General features: G+C 56.5%; 1 protein-coding gene across 3 annotated transcripts; it reads left to right on the top strand.

Moving 5' to 3' along the window:
- Nucleotides 1-266: 266 nt before the first annotated feature.
- Nucleotides 267-18,071, top strand: Prmt2 (protein arginine methyltransferase 2). Of its 3 annotated transcripts, none has more exons than XM_027922226.2 (11): nucleotides 267-385; nucleotides 2,535-2,631; nucleotides 7,280-7,384; nucleotides 8,381-8,563; nucleotides 10,094-10,255; nucleotides 10,929-11,093; nucleotides 13,758-13,933; nucleotides 14,828-14,957; nucleotides 15,903-16,039; nucleotides 16,869-17,040; nucleotides 17,559-18,071. In XM_027922226.2, the coding sequence occupies exons 2-11, from the start codon at nucleotides 2,593-2,595 to the stop codon at nucleotides 17,589-17,591; spliced, it is 1,302 nt and encodes a 433-aa protein (XP_027778027.2). In that variant the 5' UTR covers nucleotides 267-385; nucleotides 2,535-2,592; the 3' UTR covers nucleotides 17,592-18,071. The 3 variants fall into 3 exon arrangements, with proteins under 3 accessions (XP_027778027.2, XP_027778028.2, XP_027778029.2); XM_027922227.2 differs by having other exon boundaries at nucleotides 2,532-2,631; XM_027922228.2 differs by lacking the exon at nucleotides 7,280-7,384.
- Nucleotides 18,072-18,586: the final 515 nt, after the last annotated feature.

Below are 18,586 nucleotides of genomic sequence, written 5' to 3'. Positions count from 1 at the left end.
GACTCCCAGGGCCGGCTGCCTATCCTTATCCCCAGCAGGACGCCACCCCGACCTCCCCGTGAGCCGACCTCGAGCATAACGCGTGGGCAAAGCTGCCAGGCACGCCCGCTCGGAGCCTCGGGCCCTGGGCGGGGCCTCCTTCACGGCTTCTGTGTACTGCGCCTGCGCGGGCCCTGGGCAGCGGTTCTGCTTCCGGGACTGCGGGAAAACCTACGGACTGCGCCTGCGCGGGAGGCTGGGACCTGGGCGGGTCCGGCTTTGGGGACGGCGCGCGCGTACTGCGTCTGCGCGAGTCGAGGGCGGCGGCCCAGGCTTCTGGTTCTGGTAGGGATCGTCTGCCCCTCTGCGGTGTAGGCGCAGAACTCAGCGGAGAAACGCGGCCGAGGTAGGTTTTCAGATGGGCAGCTCAGGCACCTGGTCGCAGGCATGGCAGGACCTAGTAGGTGAGCGATCCTCGTCGTGCGAGTACGTCGCTGGTGGACCGAGGCTGCCGCCCGCTTCCGGAACCCCGCGGTCTGCACCGTGCGCTGGCGGCTGACCGCTAGCTGGGGCCCGCCCCGCCCCCATTCAGCCACACCCCTTTCCACGTGCCCCACCTCCCGGGCCAGCGCCCCCAGACCACGCCCGCCCCCGTGTCCCGCCTTTATGGGCCACGCCCATCTCCTAGCGCCACTTTTCTTTCCAATGGCTTGGCCTTTCTTCCCATCCCCAATCCTTCGAGGGCCATGCCCCTCCAACGCCACACCTTCAGGGCCACACCCTTCTCAGTGCTATGCCCTCTGGGCATACCCACCCCAGTGCTCTCGCACCTGGCCAAAGTCTTCTCAATCCTCCCCACATCCCTATAGGGACACACCCACCCCAATGCCTGGCCCTGAAGACTCATCTTTCCTACCACTACATCCTCCAGGGCCATGCCTACCCAGCACCAGGCCCTCCAGAGCCACACCTTTTCAGTACCACGCCCTCCAGGGCCACGCCCTTCCCAGTACCACACCCTCCAAGGCGTGCCCACCCAGCACCATACCCTCCAGGGCCACACCCTTCCCAGCACCACACCCTCCAAGGCATGCCCACCCAACACCAGGCCCTCCAGGGCCACGCCCTCCCCGGCACCACACCCTCCAAAGCATGCCCACCCAAAACAAGGCCCTCCCAACGCATGCCCACCCAGCACCAGGCCCTCCAGGGCCACGCCCTTCCCAGCACCACATTTTCCAATGCATGCCCACCCAGCACCAGGCCCTCCAGGGCCACACCCTTCCCAGCACCACATTTTCCAATGCATGCCCATTCAACATCAGGCCCTCCAGGGCCACGCCCTTCCCAGCACCACACCCTCCAAGGCATGCCCACCCAACACCAGGCCCTCCAGGGCCACGCCCTTCCCAGCACCACACTTTCCATGCTCACCCAGCACCAGGCCCTCCAGGGCCACGCCCTTCCCAGCACCACACCCTCCAAGGCATGCCCACCCAGCACCAGGCCCTCCAGGGCCACGCCCTTCCCAGCACCACACTTTCCATGCTCACCCAGCACCAGGCCCTCCAGGGCCACGCCCTTCCCAGCACCACACCCTCCTAAGCATGCCCACCCAACACCAGGCCCTCCAGGGCCACGCCCTTCCCAGCACCACACTTTCCAATGCATGCCCACCCAACATCAGGCCCTCCAGGGCCACGCCCTTCCCAGCACCACACCCTCCTAAGCATGCCCACCCAACACCAGGCCCTCTAGGGCCACGCCCTTCCCAGCACCACACTTTCCAATGCATGCCCACCCAACACCAGGCCCTCCAGGGCCACGCCCTTCCCAGCACCACACTTTCCAATGCATGCCCACCCAACATCAGGCCCTCCAGGGCCACGCCCTTCCCAGCACCACATCCTCCAAGGCATGCCCACCCAGCACCACACCTTCCAACGCATGCCCACCCAGCACCAGGCCCTCCAGGGCCACACCCTTCCCAGCACCACACTTTCCAATGCATGCCCACCTAGCACCAGACCCTCCAGGGCCACCCTCTCTGAGGGCATGTCATCCAGTCCACGCCTATTCTGGGTGCTCCGCCCTCCTCCACCTGGCCCAAGTGTTTCTTCTCCTCAACCCTCCTTCCTGGCAGCCACTGCCTCCCAACTTGGCCCAGGTTTTCCTCTGGAAATGTAAATTAATGAGTGTTTGTAATTACAAATCTCACAAAAATAAGTTAAGTGAAGCTGCCTTTTAAATGAGTCAGTCCTTGGGGCGTGGGCCATGCTGGCAGGTGCAGGGACCCCCGGGAAGCCAGTGGCCTCTGTCAGTTCTAGTCATCAGGGAAGCGCAGGTACTGACAGGTTTCCAAAAGGTAGTCCCTGGCAGCCCTGTGAGAACTCGCGCTCTGGAGTGTCCGGTGTCCTGCTTTAGCTGTCTCTGAGGGGTTGTGATGGATCCTTTTCTGTGCCAGCTTCACCTGGGCATGTTGTACTTTCTCTTTGGAGTACCTTGTTGTGGGCCATGCCGCTAACAGGCTCTTGTGTTTCTTTATTTAAAAGTAGGAGTGCAGGGACTATGAAGTGATGAAGCAGCAGTTATGCGGCTGAGCCTAGGAGAGCTATGGCAACCCCAGGCGACTGCCCCAGGCGTGAATCGGAGGTAACTTCTGTTCTGATTGGTGGGAGTGTGTTTGTGACCAGTGTGCACACTGTTGAGGACTCGACCAGGCTCTGTGTGAGAACCCACCTTGTCCCTTGAAGGTCCAGACAGGAAATGCAGGGCTGGTAAGCCCACAGACCATCTTCTAGGGAGACACTCAGGATGCCCCAAGATCACAGTCACCCAGGTCCCTGGCCGGTGCCCCAGATGGCTCTGGGCTGCTCATGCAGTGCCAGGCCTAGGCCCTGGCTCCATGCATTGGAGAGGACTCCTGTTGGCCTGGGGTTCATGTAGACTTTATTCAAGTTAGTGGTGAGAAATGTCACCTTAAATGTTAAGGAATGTTGACTATCTTCAAGTAAACAGGTGGATACTCTAATAAACAGTGCTTCAGAAAAATTAAACATTTCTATGTTTGATGTCAATGTAGCATTTTTCTTTTATTCTAATGATCTACCTTTTCCCTCATTGTTCTACTTTCATTGGGCTTCTATATATAGAGATTTCATGTAGAATTGGCATATTTGATTAATCTTATTTCTTTTAACTAATCATCAAATGTTTTAATTTCCATGGACAGCCTATTTTTCTTTTGGGGAATTTTAATATTGGGACATTTATAGAATGATACTGCAAACAAGAACACATTTATGTAGAATTGAAAGTTTAATGTTTTGTAACATTAATATTTGCCTCAGAACTCACACACATAAAGTAACAATCCCAGAGTTAAAAGTCCCTTTCCCAGACCAGTCCTTGTCCTCTTCCTCTTTCTCGGAGGTGAATTATGCTTGATGTCGTGGTTTGCACCACTTCTTACCGTATGCCTTGCAGACATTTGAACAGTGCATGATATTTGTGTGTGCTTTATAAAGTTTAAATGAGAGGTGTCCATTCTGTGTCCCTGTTGTTGAGGTAGCACCACTGTGGAGGACTTGTCCCGTGGATGGTGTGCAGCTGGCTCAGTCCTGCTGCCTGTGCCTCACCTGAAGCATCGTGTGCACAGGTGTCTGTGGGGTGGAGGGTGTGCACCTGTGGTGTCTGCTGCCCTCCTTACGAGCTTCCAGTTTTCTTCACATCACAGTGATGTGGGGAGTTCCTGGCTCTGCTCCTGTGCCCCCTGCCAGGCAGCTGTGGTTGGTGGGGATCAGTCTAGGCTTTCCAGGGCCCATAGCATCAGCCTCTTTGAAAACAAAGCCAGTTAGCTCTTCTTTGTGTCCACTATTCTATCGGTCACTGAAGGAGACGTGTTGAAGGAGGGCGCCACCATGGCTGAAAACGTGTCTGTTTCTCCTATTGGTTGTGCCACTCTGTCCCTGTACTGGATCCTTGTTGTTGGATATGTGGCTTTAGGATAGATTAGGTGGCCTTTGATTTTTCTGATGAAATCTCTTTTCACTGTTGCTGAATACCTGGGCCCCATGATGCTTTTCCCTCTGTTGGTGTGGCTGGACGGCATTCCTGCAAGGGTGGCCTGTGGGGTGTGCGCGTGCCTTTGCAGACCTAACTCCTCAGTGGTCTTAGGTCCTCAGAGTAAAGTGTTTCCCTGGCAAAGAGCTGTTCAGGTCTTTTTTTCCTGTTAGACAGTTTCCGCCCTTTAACTGCAGCCTTGTCGTCTTTGACATTTAGTGTAATGACTGATGGGATCCAGCCTAACATCTTTCTGTTTGTTTCTTAGTTATCACGTTCCTTCTTGGTACATTTTTGCAGTCCTGCTCCTTCTTGGACCAGTTCCTCCTCTTTCCCTTATTGGCCCGTCACCTGGACGTTTCCTATTGTTTAATGGCTTCCCAGGAATCGGTGACATGGAATCCTGTAACTGTTCTCATCTTTCCCACTTCGCAGGAGAGAATCTCAGAGTCCCATTCCCACCCGCACATTTCTGTCCTGTTGTAGAGACCTGTGTCACTTCTGCCTGTTCTCAGCCCTAGCACAGATGCCTGCTGCCTGGTGCAGCTGAGCCTTTCCTGTAGTGTGAGGAGGGGTCTCTGAATTCCCCAGAGGTGCTTCTTAGAGGCCTTCATTCTGTACTCCTCTGTGCCCAGGGAAGGTCACTCCCTCGTTTCTGTGGTTAGTAGTGTGGGCTTGTTGTGTTGGATCATGTCAGTGTTGGCTTGAATGAGCATGTGCTTTGCTTTCTTTCTTTTCCTTTTTTTTTGGTACCAGGGATCCACAACCCTTTTTTATTTTGAGACAGGGTCTCGCTGAGTTGCTGAGCCTAGCTTTGAACTCATGATCTTCCTGCCTCAACTTCTGAGCCGCTGGTATTACAGGCATGTGCCACCGTGCCTGGCTTGCTTTCTTTTCTTTTCTTTCTTTCTTTTTTTTTTTTTTAAGAATGCTTCTGCTTGAAATGGAATTTTAGGTTTGCATTTTTTCCTGTGGTGCTGTGAAGATGTGACCCCATGGTTATCTGGCTCCCTGGACTGTTCCACTAAGAGTGATGGGCTCTCTCCACTGTCTGCATTTAGGACTCTGAGTTGGTTCTGACTGGGGTTAGCTGAACTTGTTATTTTAGAAAAATCCCTTGTTGTCCCCAGGTGTCTCTGCTGCCTCTTCTCTCCTCGGCATGGACACAGGTCTCGTGCTCTGCTCTTCTTCCTTTTTGTGTTTCAGTGTGGATAGTTTCTACTAACCTGACTCCAGGTTTACTGCAGAGAGACAAAATAACTTGAAAAATAACATATTTGGCAAAACATTTACTCAAGATTGCAGATAAGATTTACATCATTACAAAGAATTCTTCCAGTCTGATAAACAGGACAGTAGCCAGAAAAAATAACGGGCAAAGTAAATAAGAGGCCTTTTTCAGAAAAAGCAGATGCGAGTCCCCAACAGGATGCCTGAGGTCCCACTGCCCGCCTGTCTCTGGCAGTGCAGGGTGCGGTGCTGCCACCCCAGGCGTTTAGGAGGAGCACACACTTGGGGAGCCAGGGAGGAAGCCTATGCCTGGAGCATGGTCCTTTGAGCCCCCTTCTGCCCTGTTGGAGTACGGGCTGCAGGGTTGGTGACTGTGGTAGTAAGGATACAAAATATGTAGCGGGTGACTGAAAAGTCAAGCAGGTTGGTATTCTGTGGAATATTGTGTAGCCATTAAAATGCTAGAATTTTCCACACACACCCAAATATTCTTTATAAGAGAAGTGATGTCAAGAGCCTGCGTGTGAACACAGCACAGGGCTTGGACTGCAGCCTGGAAGGATGAGGACAGTGTGCACCACTGGGGTGTGCTGGGGAGGTGGTGAGGGAGGAGCAGGGCCGAATGGAGCCCCGCAGAAGGTAGTGGCACCGCAGAGGAACCAGAGGCTGCAAGAGGGCAGTGGGCAGAAGGAGAGTAGGCTGGGCACCTGGAAGTCATGCTTGACCGTGCTGCCAGGGCCAGTGGAAGGAGCAGGGTCGTTCAGCTGTGTGGGGGCCAGTCCTGCGATCCTGAGGCGCAGGACGCAAGTCCCAGGCTGGCCTGGGCACCCAGGCGAGTCTCAAAGTAAAAGCAGAAAGGGCTGGGGGTGCAGCTCAGTGAGTGTCCCTGGGATCCCCAGGATTGAAAAACCATGTCTTACCCATAAAATTGAGATTTGGGTGGTCAGTATCCGTTGTTGAGAAAGATGTAGGAAAATAGGTAGTTCACACTCACCTGGACTAGACCCACTCCCTGAGCAGTGGCAGGGGAGGCATTTGGTGGTGAATTACAAGTCATGCGTGTACGGTCTTGCCCTGAGTTTCACACTCAGGAGTTGCCCAGAGGAGGTGACCAGCCACATGCAAAATGGTTTGTTCAAGAAAGTTCACCTTGATAATTCACAACAGAAAAAGCTGAAAACAGTCCAAATGTCCTAAAACTAGGAGACTGCTTATGTCAGGAGAGTTCGTAGACAGGAACACTACACAGGTGTGAAAAATGAGAAACATTCAGAATCGGGAAGTGAGAAGCAGGTCGTGGTGCCAGCATCTGGTCTGTGGGTGTGCTGACATGCATTTTCCCAAGCTCAGAGGATAAGTGCACTGTGTTAACCCAGGTCTCTGGTACAAGAATAAGGCTCTTAGGCATTTTAATTTTCTTCTGTGTTTTGCACATTTCCTAAGTGAGCTGAACTCTTGATTCCTTAGAGAGGAGTGTACTCTGGCAGCACTGCTCCCTGGGCCAGGACCTGAGGCTTGAGGCCCCATAGCGTGTCTTCCAGGCACGTTGACTTGGAAGTGGCACAGAGGCAGGGCCCCCCAGGTCTTAGCTGCTGTCTCCCAGCTGGGCCACGGGGCTCTGCTGATGCAGACGGTTTATGTTGGCTTGCTAGCACCTTCTGTGGGCCCCCAGCCCCATCCTCAGGTCCAGACGCCGCCGGAGCCAACACCCACGGGCACGGTTTCTTCCCGAGTTGGGCATCACTTTCAGGAGCGTTGTTGCCAAGCCAAGGGTCAGCGCCTCCTTTCTCGCTTCTTCCTTGACATACTCTTCAGGATGCACAGCGTCTGTTAGATTAAAGGTGGAGCTATGCTGGCGGCCCTCATTCTGCCAGTAGACAACCCAAATAATTTGCATAATATCATACTTGTAATGTGAGTCTTTGAAAACATCGCGGTCACCTAGTCGAGAAAGAAGGAGAGGAAGGAGCAGGGCGCACTGTTTGCTTGTGTCTCCTTGCCTGTGCAGGAGGAAGAAGCCCTGGAGTGTGGGCAGGCGCAGCTCCTGCAGGAGGGCCCGCAGCCAGAGGAGTTCGTGGCTATTGCCGACTATGCTGCCACTGATGCCACCCAGGTAGCCTCTCGCAAACCAAGCGCTTGGACCGCGTGTGTAGTGTTCAGTGGCAAAGCTAGGCATAATTCTGTAAAGTCGTACCAGGTGTTCAGAAACCCACGAGGTCGTGAACAACGTCATAAATAGGCCCAGCACTGGGAGGAGGGCTCAGTCAGGACAGGGCGCGGCCCAATGGAAGGAGCCACTGCAGTTCCGCTTGAAACCCTCCACAGACCCACCTGGTTAAATGACAGAAGGGTTGGTCGGGCGGGAGAGTCTGTGTGAATGCAGTTCCTCTTTCCCATCAGGAGTCTCAGAGTCAGCCTCCAGTAGCCAGCTGTCGGGTGACTCTGCTGAAGGGGAAATAACTGGAGAAATAACTGTGCTAAAGCATTTGGAAATGCGGGGTGCTCTACCACTGGGCTGCGACCCCAGCTCTTTTCTCAGTGAGCTGCCTAGGCTGTCCTGGAACCTGCATCCTCCTGCCTCAGCCTCCCCAGCTGCTGGGATCACAGGAGAAAGCTATTTTATTAACCCCACCAACACACTTATAAATGCATAGAGAAAAATGTAATGATAAAATTACTAAATTTATTGTATGAAATTAATATATAAATGTGATGAAATTTCGTTTAGAATCACAATGGGGCATGGCTTTTTTTTTAATCAGATAAATAATTTTTTATTTTTGGGGAGGGTCCTAGGGTTTGAACCCAAGGATGCTATGTTGCTGAGCGCCGCCATCCCCAGCCCCTTTTTATTTTTTGAGACAGGGTCTCGCTGAGTTGCCTAGGCTGTCCTAGAACTTGCATCCTCCTGCCTCAGCCTCCCCGTTGCTGCGGTCACAGGATGGGCCACCCTTGCTTCCTTTTGAAAAGTACCAGTTAGCGGTGTCCTGCTGCGACACCTGCAGACCCTCTGCACTTGGGTGTGCTCAGCAGGAAGGTTTGTCGCCAGTCACTGTGGACACTTGTGTTCTCTGCTGGATTTTAACTTGTCCGTTTTGGGTCTTTGCAGCTCAGTTTTTTAAGAGGAGAAAAAATTCTTATCCTGAGACAAACCACGGCCGACTGGTGGTGGGGCCAGCGCGCGGGCTGCTGCGGGTACATCCCTGCAAACCACGTGGGCAGGCAGGTGGCGGAGTACGACCCCGAGGACACGTGGCAGGACGAGGAGTACTTCGGCAGCTATGGGACCTTGGTAGGCGGCTCCCAGCCTGCAGCCGGCCTCTGCCCCTGTGGGGAGGCAGCCAGGCCCAAGCCTCCCCAGCACACTGAGCGATTTCACAGGACGACACACAGCACGGTCTTGTCTTTTGGTTTAAACACTGTGACAAACGTGGAAACCATTCTTAGTGCAGAGGCCCTACAGGAACCGGGCGGCTGCTCCGCGGTGGAGCCCCGGTGATGGCTGCTTGGGGTCCCTGCAGATCCCAGGCCGCAGGCGTGGGCCCTGGACACAGGAAGCTTATTGTAGGGCGCTTCAAGGGTCCGTGCTTTTGCGGGTCCCTTTTTCTGCAGTTCCCAGCCCCTCCCCAGCCGAGCTTCGTCACCTCTGTTCTGGCTTTGGCGCCTCCCTGGGAGCCTGCGCTGAGCTTCCCGCCCCTGGCGCCCAGTGTTTCTGCTGACTGCTCAGCTGGGAGCAGTGACAGCTCTTTGGTGCCCCGTCCCCTCCCTGTTGTGTAAGGCTCCCAGAGCACAGTCGGACTTGTTCCTGGACTGTCCGTGAACATGCCGGAAGGTGGGGGTGCCCCAGCGAGGGCTCGTGCCTCCTCCACCGGTGCTGTGTCCAAGTGGGGGTGTTGCAATCTCGGATCCTTCCTGTGACTGCCTGTTTCTCCATTTCTCCTGGGTTTGCCCAGTGTATTTGAAGCTCTGTTTTTAGGTACAAAAAATATTTGAAAAATATTGTGATTTTGATGAACCCATCCTGGGTTATGCACTGGCCCTTCTCGCTCCTGGGGACGGTTCTGCTCTGCGGTCTGTGCAGCCCCTCAGCTCTCCGGTTGTGCTGGCCCAGCTTTTTTCTGTGCTTTGCTCTAATCCCCTGTCTTTGCAGAATGGGGTCGTTGTAGGCAGCATAAGGGGGCTTTGGCCTTCTGTCCACACTACTGAGCCCCTTCACCTGCCCCTTGGCCTTCATTCTGTGGCAGTGTCTTTGTGGACAGTGGTGAGGCCTCCGGTTTGTGCTGGCAGGTCAAGCAGCCGTCCTCATCTACTGCCTGGCTGCTGCTTCTGCTCTGATCTGCAGCCAAGGGTACTGGGTGGGTGCAGCCTACCAGCAGCCGGGCTCTGAGGATGCCCTCAGGTCATGACCAGGGCTGGTGGGGTTGTCATCTCCCCCAGAGCTACAGTTTTGGCCTTTCCCAAGCAGTGAAGGAGCAAACTTAGACGTGAAGAGGATGTGGGGGCCCTGCTGCCTCCCCTGGCACCCGCTGTGGTGCATCCACTCCTCTCTGGATGGACCTGGCAGGGACTCAGCCTTGGGAGAGGGGCGATGGCCAGCAGCTCCTCTATCCTGGCTGGTCTACACCTTTGCTTGCTGGGCTCCTGGGGAGTGCACTGAGTTGGAAGGATCCTGGAAACTCCCTCTTGGCATATCTTGTCTGACTTTTAAGCCTACCTGTTGCTCCTATTTTCAGGGGTGGGTTGGGTTGCAGCCCTGACCCTCCTCAGACCAGACCTCGGTGCTGCGCCAGGCCCTTGCACTGAGTCTCAGTGTCTTCTCTAGAAACTTCACTTGGAGATGTTGGCAGACCAGCCGCGGACAACCAAGTACCACAGCGTTATCCTGCAGAACAAGGAGTCCCTGAAGGACAAGGTCATCCTGGACGTTGGCTGTGGCACCGGGATCATCAGCCTCTTCTGTGCACACCACGCTCGGCCCAAGGCAGTGAGCATGCTAGCTGGCCAGGCAGCCAGCGCGGACTTGGCTTTCTGGATGGCCAGGGGTCCATCCTGAGAGGCTGGTGTGGGGAGGACGGTAGCTGTTCAGCTGTGAGGTGCTTTGCTGGTCACAGACAGCTTGGAGTGCAGTGGACAAGATGGAAGTGACCAGCCCCTCGTGAGGCCAGAGGTGTTTTCTCGTGTTACTTTAGTTAAATATGCACAGGAGTTGGTTCCGCTGTGTCCGGGCCCCAGCACAGAGCTCCTGTGGAACCAGGCCCCACTTTGCCTCCTTGTATGTGGGAGGGACGGCTCCCGGCAGGAGGGTGGGTGCTAGTTGACAGGGTTGCAGTGCAGTGGCCTCCTGTGCCCCGGATGCCAGGCCAACAGGCGGCACTTGCATCAGACACTCTACAATCTGACTGTCCCCCAGGCTGCAGGTGCCCATGAACCCACTGTCCTCACTGCCTGTTGGGGACTATGCTTGCTGCGCTGTGGTCCCTGACCCAGCAACTGCAGGTTCTCTCTGCCTGTGGCCTGAGTAGGCATGCTGTGCAGGAGGCGCAGGAGGGGTGGGAGTGATCTGCACCTTCTTCTGCCACCCAGGGCACTGCCCTCTGGTTCTGTCTCTGGGCCACCCAGCATATGGGCACGTGTGCTGATGGTGTCTTTGCCTGCAGGTGTACGCCGTGGAGGCCAGCGAGATGGCACAGCACACAGGCCAGCTGGTCCTGCAGAACGGCTTTGCCGACACCATCACTGTGTTCCAGCAGAAGGTGGAGGATGTGGTGCTGCCCGAGAAGGTGGACGTGCTGGTGTCCGAGTGGATGGGCACCTGCCTGCTGGTAAGGGCCGGACGTGTGTCAGGCTGGGGCCATCACAGGGATTTTGATTTCCCCACGGTGAGGCATCTTGTGTGCACACCAGCTCAGGGTTGTGACTTGTTGACTGATGATAGGAGATTTGGGTTGATCAAGTGTGCCTTGCTCATGGTGGCTCACTGCACTCTTGGCCTGCGGAGGTCCAGTGCCTGACCGAGGTGGTCTCCCTAGTTATAGCCACCCATCTCCTGTCTCCTCTCACTTGAGGCCAGACCTGGCAGCCAGTCAGTGTCTGTGAGACTGCAGGCGCCTGTGGGTGGAAGGGGGCCGTTTCTGGCCACTGGTCAGTGTACGTGCCCACTCCTTTGTTACCATGCTGCCAGCTCAGAGGAGAGGGACAGGCAGGTGGAACAGGCCTGTCATGCCCAACCCTCCTTCTGGTCTTGGCACCAGGGGACTCAGGTGTTGTGGTGAGATGTCACTCGGCAGTTTAGTCTGCATCAAAATCCGAAACAGCTGCACCAGGTAAAGGAAGTGACATGTGATGGACATGTCCCCGAGGGCCTTGTGGGTGGTGGATATGTGTGTTGCCTGGGGAGACAAGAGCAAGGACACTGGGCTTTGGCCCTGCAGAGGTCACATTGTGAATGCTGTGGATTTGGAAGGTGATGCACAGCAGAGAGGGGCTGTGCCAACCCAGGCGTGTAGTCACCTTTGCTGAGAATGCTGGTGCTACCCAGAGGAGGTGCCCTATGCGCTGCTGGCTATGGGTGGACAGACGACAGGGACTGAATAGGTGGACACTTGGCCCTGTGCTGCTGAGAGAGGAAGCTCAGTTGCCAGAGTCCTTGGCTCTGAGGCTAGGAGGATATGGGTTCAGGGGGCGGGAGGAGCTGCCACCTGCCACAGACATCAGGGAGGTGACGCCAGGCCTGGCTTGGGTGCTGTGATCTAGAAGGCTTGGTGCAGCCTCCAGGGCTCAAGGAGCCTGGTGTGTTGGGAGCCTGATGTGTGGCTATAGGTGGGGTCCAGTGCAGCGATCAGGGCCTGGGGGTAGCTAGGTCCAGCAGAGTGGTAGGGACCAGAGGTAGATGCATCCAGTGCAGTGGCTGAGGCCTGGGGTTAGCTGGGTCCAGTAGAGTGGTAGGGGTCTGGGGTAGCTAGGTCCAGCAGAGTGGTAGGGGTCTGGGGTGGCTGGGTCCAGCAGAGTGGTAGGGGCCTGGGGTTAGCTGGGTCCAGCAGAGTGGTAGGGGTCTGGGGTAGCTGAGTCCAGTGCAGCCACTGGGACCTGGGATTAGCTGGGTCCAGCAAAGTGGTAGGGGTCTGGGGTAGCTGGGTCCAGCAGAGTGGTAGGGGTCTGGGGTAGCTGGGTCCAGCAGAGTGGTAGGGGTCTGGGGTAGCTGAGTCCAGTGCAGCAGCTGGGGCGTGGGGTTAGCTGGGTCCAGCAGAGTGGTAGGGGTCTGGGGTTAGCTGGGTCCGGAACAGTAGGGGCCTAGGTGTAGCTGGGTCCAGTGCAGTGGCTAGGGCCTGGGGTTAGCTGGATCCAGCAGAACAGTAGGGGCCTAGGTGTAGCTGGGTCCAGTGCAGTGCTGGGGCCTGGGGGTAGCTGAGTCCAGCAGAGCAGTAGGGGCCAGCAGAGCAGTAGGGGCCTGGAGATAGTTGGGTCCAGGGCAGCGGCTGAGGCCTGGGGTTAGCTGGGTCCAGCAGAACAGTAGGGGCCTAGGTGTAGCTGGGTCCAGTGCAGTGCTGGGGCCTGGGGGTAGCTGAGTCCAGCAGAGCAGTAGGGGCCTGGGGATAGTTGGGTCCAGGGCAGTGGCTGAGGCCTGGGTGTAGCTGGGTCCAGCAGAGCAGTAGGGGCCTAGGGATAGTTGGGTCCAGTGCAGTGGCTGGGGCCTGGGGTTAGCTGGGTCCAGCAGAGCAGTAGGGGCCTGGGGTTAGCTGGGTCCAGCAGAGCAGTAGGGGCCTGGGGGTTAGCTGGGTCCAGCAGAGCAGTAGGGGCCTGGGGTTAGCTGGGTCTAGCAGAGTAGCAGGGGCCTGGGGGTAGCTGGGTCCAGCAGAGTGATAGGGGACTAGAAGTAGCTGGGTCCAGTACAGTGGCAGGTTCCCCAGCAGAGTGGTAGGGGCCTGGAGATAGCTGGGTCCATTGTAGTGGTTAGGGTCTAGGATCTAGGGTCTAGGGTTATAGTCAGAGTCTAGGGTTAGCTGGGTCCAGCACAGCACTCAGGGCCTGGGGGTAAGTTGAGGTCTGGGGCTATGTTGGGGTCTAGGGCTAGGTCGGTGTCTGTGGGATCTTGGGGTTATTGGAGGTCTGGGGGTTCTTTTGTGGGGAAGTGGGGGTCCAGAGGTAGTTTGAGGCCTGGGGTTTTCTTGAGGTCTAGGGGTAGGTCAGTTTCTATGGGGCAGTTGGTGTCTGGGGCTGGCATGGTGGCTGTGAGGGGCTCTGCCCATGGCTGAGGGATGGTGGGGCAGGGTCCCTTGGGGCAGCTTGTGGATGCTGGTGGCAGCCTGGGGCCTGGAGGTTTGCTGCTGGTGTGGCCTGCACACAGCCTGTGACCCCCGAGGTGCAGGTGTGCAGGGCACCCTCCGTTTTCCTGCGAGTTTGCAGGACTGGCCCTGGTGGTCTTGAGGCTAAACCTGGAACTCCCAGATGGGCTTCGGCTTTCTGACCCCACCCTGACCTTCGGGCAGTTTGAGTTCATGATCGAGTCCATCCTGTATGCCCGGGATGCCTGGCTGAAGGAGGATGGGGTCATCTGGCCGACCACGGCGGCGCTGCACCTGGTGCCCTGCAGTGCTGACAGGGACTACCACAGCAAGGTGCTCTTCTGGGACAACGCCTACGAGTTCAACCTCAGCGCGCTCAAGTAGGTGTGAGGCCACCGCAGCTGGCCCCGCCTGGAGGGAAGGGCCGGGCAGAGGGGGAGGCGGGAGGCTCCCCGGGGTCCTGCCATCCTGGGGGCACAGTGCTTCTTCTCTTGGAGCACTATCCTGTACCCGGGGACCTGTCTGAGGCTCCTCGCCATCTCCTGCCTGCCGTGGCCCTGCCTGCCCTGCTCCCAGTCAGCTCCATGGGACACTCCCTGCTTCTGAGCAGGTAGGGGGAGAGCCCCACCCTGGACAGGACATGCAAAGGCCAGCTGAAGTCACCACTTGCCTAAGAACTTTCTGTATGGCTTTTAAAGATAAAAAATTAAATGCCTTCAATCTAAGGTCTCCCGTTCAGTGGGAAGTCACGTGGGTGCTGCTGTGTGGGCCTCCACCCCCTCTGGGAGTGTGGTGCAGGCTGGAGCAGCTGCCCGGGGTGCGGGGCCCTGGCCCACAAGTACTGCTCCTGAGATCCGGCTGTGTTGGCTGCTCCAGTTCTGCTGTGGGTCCCCCTGTCAGGAGCAGCTGGCAGCAGGAGTATCTTTGCAGGGTGGTAGGAGAAAAAATAGGGCCAAGGGTAAAGAACACCCAGCAGCCCGGATCCTCGGGTCACCTGGTGAACGCTGGCATCGGTGTGCTTAGCCTCCTGCACATGGCACTAGAGGGAACCCAGTACTGACTGGCTCAGATAAGGCCGGGCAAGGCCATCAGACCCAGGGCGGGCCCCCCAGGCCAGGCTCCCAAGGCGAGCCCTTGGGTGTGGGGGGGCTGCCCGAGGCTGAGCTGGTGGCAGGTGGTGAGCATGTGGGTGCTGCAGGGGACACTCAGCTCTGCTGCAGGTGTTACAAAGCCTAGGTCTCTGGTGACCTGGAGCCTGAACTGACCTTCTCCAGATCTTTAGCAATCAAGGAGTTTTTTTCGAAGCCCAAGTATAATCACATCTTGAAGCCAGAAGATTGTCTGTCTGAACCGTGCACCATATTGCAGCTGGACATGAGAACCGTGCAAGTCTCTGACCTGGAGGTGAGTAACAGGGAACTGCTTCCTCTGGCCTCAGGCATCCGCCCTGTTGCCTTCACAGACCCAGCCAGTGCAGGGGCGTGTGCGGCTGATTATCATACAAAGACCTGGGTTTATACACATATGCTGTTGCTTTTTTCCTTTTTTATGGTCTGTTTTGATTTTGTCTTTTTTTTTTTTCTCCCCCTGGGGACTGAGAATTTAACCCAGGTGCTCAACACTGAGCCACATCCCCAACACTTTTAATTTTTTATTTTGAGACAGGGTCTCCCTAAGTTGCTTAGGCTGGCCTCAAATTTGAGATCCTCCTGCCTTAGCCTCCTAGTCAACATGCCTGGCTCATGTTCTAAAAATTTTCTTTATTGTTAAATCTCATTAGTGTCTCCAGTTATTTTTAGATTTGTGTTTAGAATTCTTGGCATTTTCAAAATTATGTTCTATTTCATTTATCATGGTACAATATTTGAACTGAATATTCTTCGAAAAGTTTTTAGCTACCATTTGGCTAAACTCCTGACATCTTTTCATGGTGACTGCATGGACTTAGCTGGGCCTGGCTGGTCCACAGTTTACCAGGGCCAGTCAGTGCTGTGCCTAACCTGGGGCAGTATCTGCAGGAGAGACAGGGTAGTGGGACTCAAGCTGCTCGAGGCCATCTGCAGTGGCCCCTGGGGTCACCACTGGGGTTAGGGATGGGGTTAGGCCTATGGTTAGGCTCGGAATTAGGACTCAGGTTAAATTTAGGCTTAGGGCTTTGGCCAGGGCTAGGCACATGACTGAAGTTAGGGTTAGAGTTGGACTGAGGGATACTTTCTGGTTTGGGAAGAGTATCAAGGTTATCCTTGGGGTTTTGGCTGTGGCTAGGCCTGTGTTAGGTTGGGGTTGGTGGTTGGTGACCCCCGTGCTGGGAAACCTACCACCCACCTGCTATCCTTTGTTTGGGTGCAGACCATGCGTGGTGAGTTGCGCTTTGAAATCCAGAAAGCCGGCACCCTGCACGGCTTCACCGCCTGGTTCAGTGTGCACTTCCAGAGCCTGCAGGAGGGCCAGCCCCAGCAGGTGCTCAGCACAGGCCCGCTGCACCCGTGAGTGCCCTGGGCCCCTGGTGGGGAAGGGATGGGGCAGAGAGAGTCGGCGGCTGGTGTGTCTGGTCTGTGGAGTTGGACAGGTCACGGGGAGTGGGACGTAGAATGGGTGGGCGTAGGCAGTTCCCTGTGCCTGGGCGATGGCCTTGTTGGGTGGGCAGTTGATTCCCTTCCTTCAGCCTCCTTCCTGCCTCCTCACTCTAGGAGCAGACTCAGGCTCCCCAGGAGAGTCCTGCAGAGCTGGGCGGGCTGCCCTGCCTCCCTCTGCCATGGCTTTGTGTTGGGTGCAGACCCTCCTAGAGCTCTTGTGGTCGGCTACTCCCTTGAGTCCTGTCCCCGAGGGCACTGTCATTGTTGGTTGCCAGAGAATGGACATAGGTGCCATGTGGCCAAGGCAGGGAAGAGAGGAAGAACGGTGGCCCAGTCCAGGCTCAGGCACAAAGGGCTGCAGATGCTTCCTGTGTCCCTGGAGAAGTCCCTCCCGCAGTCTTGCTCACGCTCATTGCACCTCTTGGAAATGACCACTGTGACCTGGTGGGTCAGTGTGTAGACTGGGCATCAGAAGCCTGGGGCTGTGTGCTAACAGGCTGTCCTCTGGGCAGTCCCAGAGTCTGTAGCTCCCCACCCCATGGGCTGCCCAGTGACCTGCACGGCCTCCAGAACACACTCCCCAGCTGCCTCTGTTGGGGTTTGATCCCGTGCACCCTGCCTGATCTCTGGTCTCGGCACTGGGCAGTCTCCTCCTACACTGCCCTGGCCCATGAAGCTGGGTCACTGCAGGCCACGCCAGGGCCAGCTCTTGGCTTGTGACTCATGCCCTGTCTTACAGCACCACACACTGGAAGCAGACCTTGTTCATGATGGACGACCCAGTCCCAGTCCACTCGGGAGACATGGTCACTGGGTCCATTGTACTGCAAAGAAATCCGGTGTGGAGGAGGCACATGTCCGTCACTCTAAGCTGGGCCGTGGCTTCCAGAGAAGACCCCACATCGCAGAGAGTAAGAGCCTGGTGCGAGGAGGCGTCCTGTGGCGGGGTCGGCAGTCCGCGTGGCCTGCCTGGTCCTGCACCTCTCCCTGAGCCTGAGGAAGTGGGTGCTCTCACTGGCGTCTTCTCCTGTGGGGCAGCAAGTGGAAGGTTCAGGGGGCGGTCATCTCCCAGGCGAGGCAGCCAGGGCAGGGGTGCCAGCCTGCCCAACGCAGAGGAGCCTGGCAGGTGGCTCCGGGAGCTGTCCTGCTGCTCAGCACCCTGGTTTCTGGTGTGCCGCGGTGCGGGTGCCCGGAGGTGCAGGTGCTGCCAGAGCTGCCATTCTGTGACCGGGTACAGAGGCTGCAGGAAGGCGGAGCTCTTTGGGCTTAGGGTTAATGTGGGAGAGAAAGACGATCTCGTGGTTTTTCTTGACTTTTCTGTACCTGTTTGGTACGTTTTGGTCACTTTGTGTTCAGATGCTCTTCGTTTACAGAAGCAACCTCTTGGAGCCAGTCACAGAGGTGACGCACGTTGGGTTTTCTTTCTCAGGTTGGGGAGAAGGTCTTTCCCATCTGGAGATGACGGTGGACGATCGGCAGTGGGGCCCCAGGAGGGGCCAGGACGCACCTGCCCCAGTGCCGTGAAGTCCCCGCACATGCCTCTGCTAGACCCCTCCTGGCACTGCAGGTGACGCCAGGGCCCTTCACTGCAATCGCATGGGCTTGTCCCATAGCTACCCTCCCAGTACCCCCTAGAGTAGGTGTGTCTCCAGGTGTTTGCCCCGTGGTGCCCAGTGCCGCCCTGGGTGGCAGCTGTGCTCCCAGCTAGGTGTAGTTCCAGACTCCTCGGTCGCACGCATGCCAGCCCATGTACCCTGTGACCGTGACATTACCGTGGGTGTCGGGGTACCTGCAGTCCCCACTGAGTCACTGCACTTGCAGATGGGGTGTGGCCCTCAGTGGGCCTGGGGATGGACACTGCATGGGACCCAGTGTGTAGGTGTCTTCCAGTGAGTTCTGTGTGGACATGGTACCTGCTCAATAAATATTTTTTAATGAACAATGTTGTGTGTCCTGTTTCCATGTGGATGGCACTGTCACCAGCCTGGATGCAGGGCCCCCAGATAGGGAGGGCCCACTGTTCACCCTGATCCTCTGTGCTTTGCTTTGTGACCTTTACTCAGTACAAGGAAACTCCCCTGGCAGTAGCTGCATGTCTGTAATGTGGTTTTGTATTGTTTTGATGTTTGGTAAAATTTTATTATTTGCTGAAAGTTCAGCATGTCCTGTGCAGAGATGCATCTTGGAGAGTGCACCGGTGTAACCAGGAGTCAGCACGGCAGTGGCCAGGGCCCGGCCCCTTCCTGGCTCAGAGTGGACACGGTGGGGTCTCACACTGCCCTGGCGTTGTCTCCCCCAGGTCTGCATGTCCAGGTCTGAGGCCACTCTGGGAGTCCTAGGCTCTATGACCCTCCTCCTGCGAGATTCTTCTGGATGTGCACCACCCTCCCTGCGGTATGCTGGTGGCATATGGGTGTCCCAGCGCGAGCCCCTAGGGTTCGGCCCATGTGAGCGCCT

Source organism: Marmota flaviventris, chromosome 8 (assembly GCF_047511675.1).
Source record: "Marmota flaviventris isolate mMarFla1 chromosome 8, mMarFla1.hap1, whole genome shotgun sequence".
Taxonomy (NCBI): Eukaryota; Metazoa; Chordata; class Mammalia; order Rodentia; family Sciuridae; genus Marmota; species Marmota flaviventris.
The sequence above is the reverse complement of the archived record's forward strand: the minus strand, read 5'-3'. Positions and strand labels throughout refer to the sequence as shown.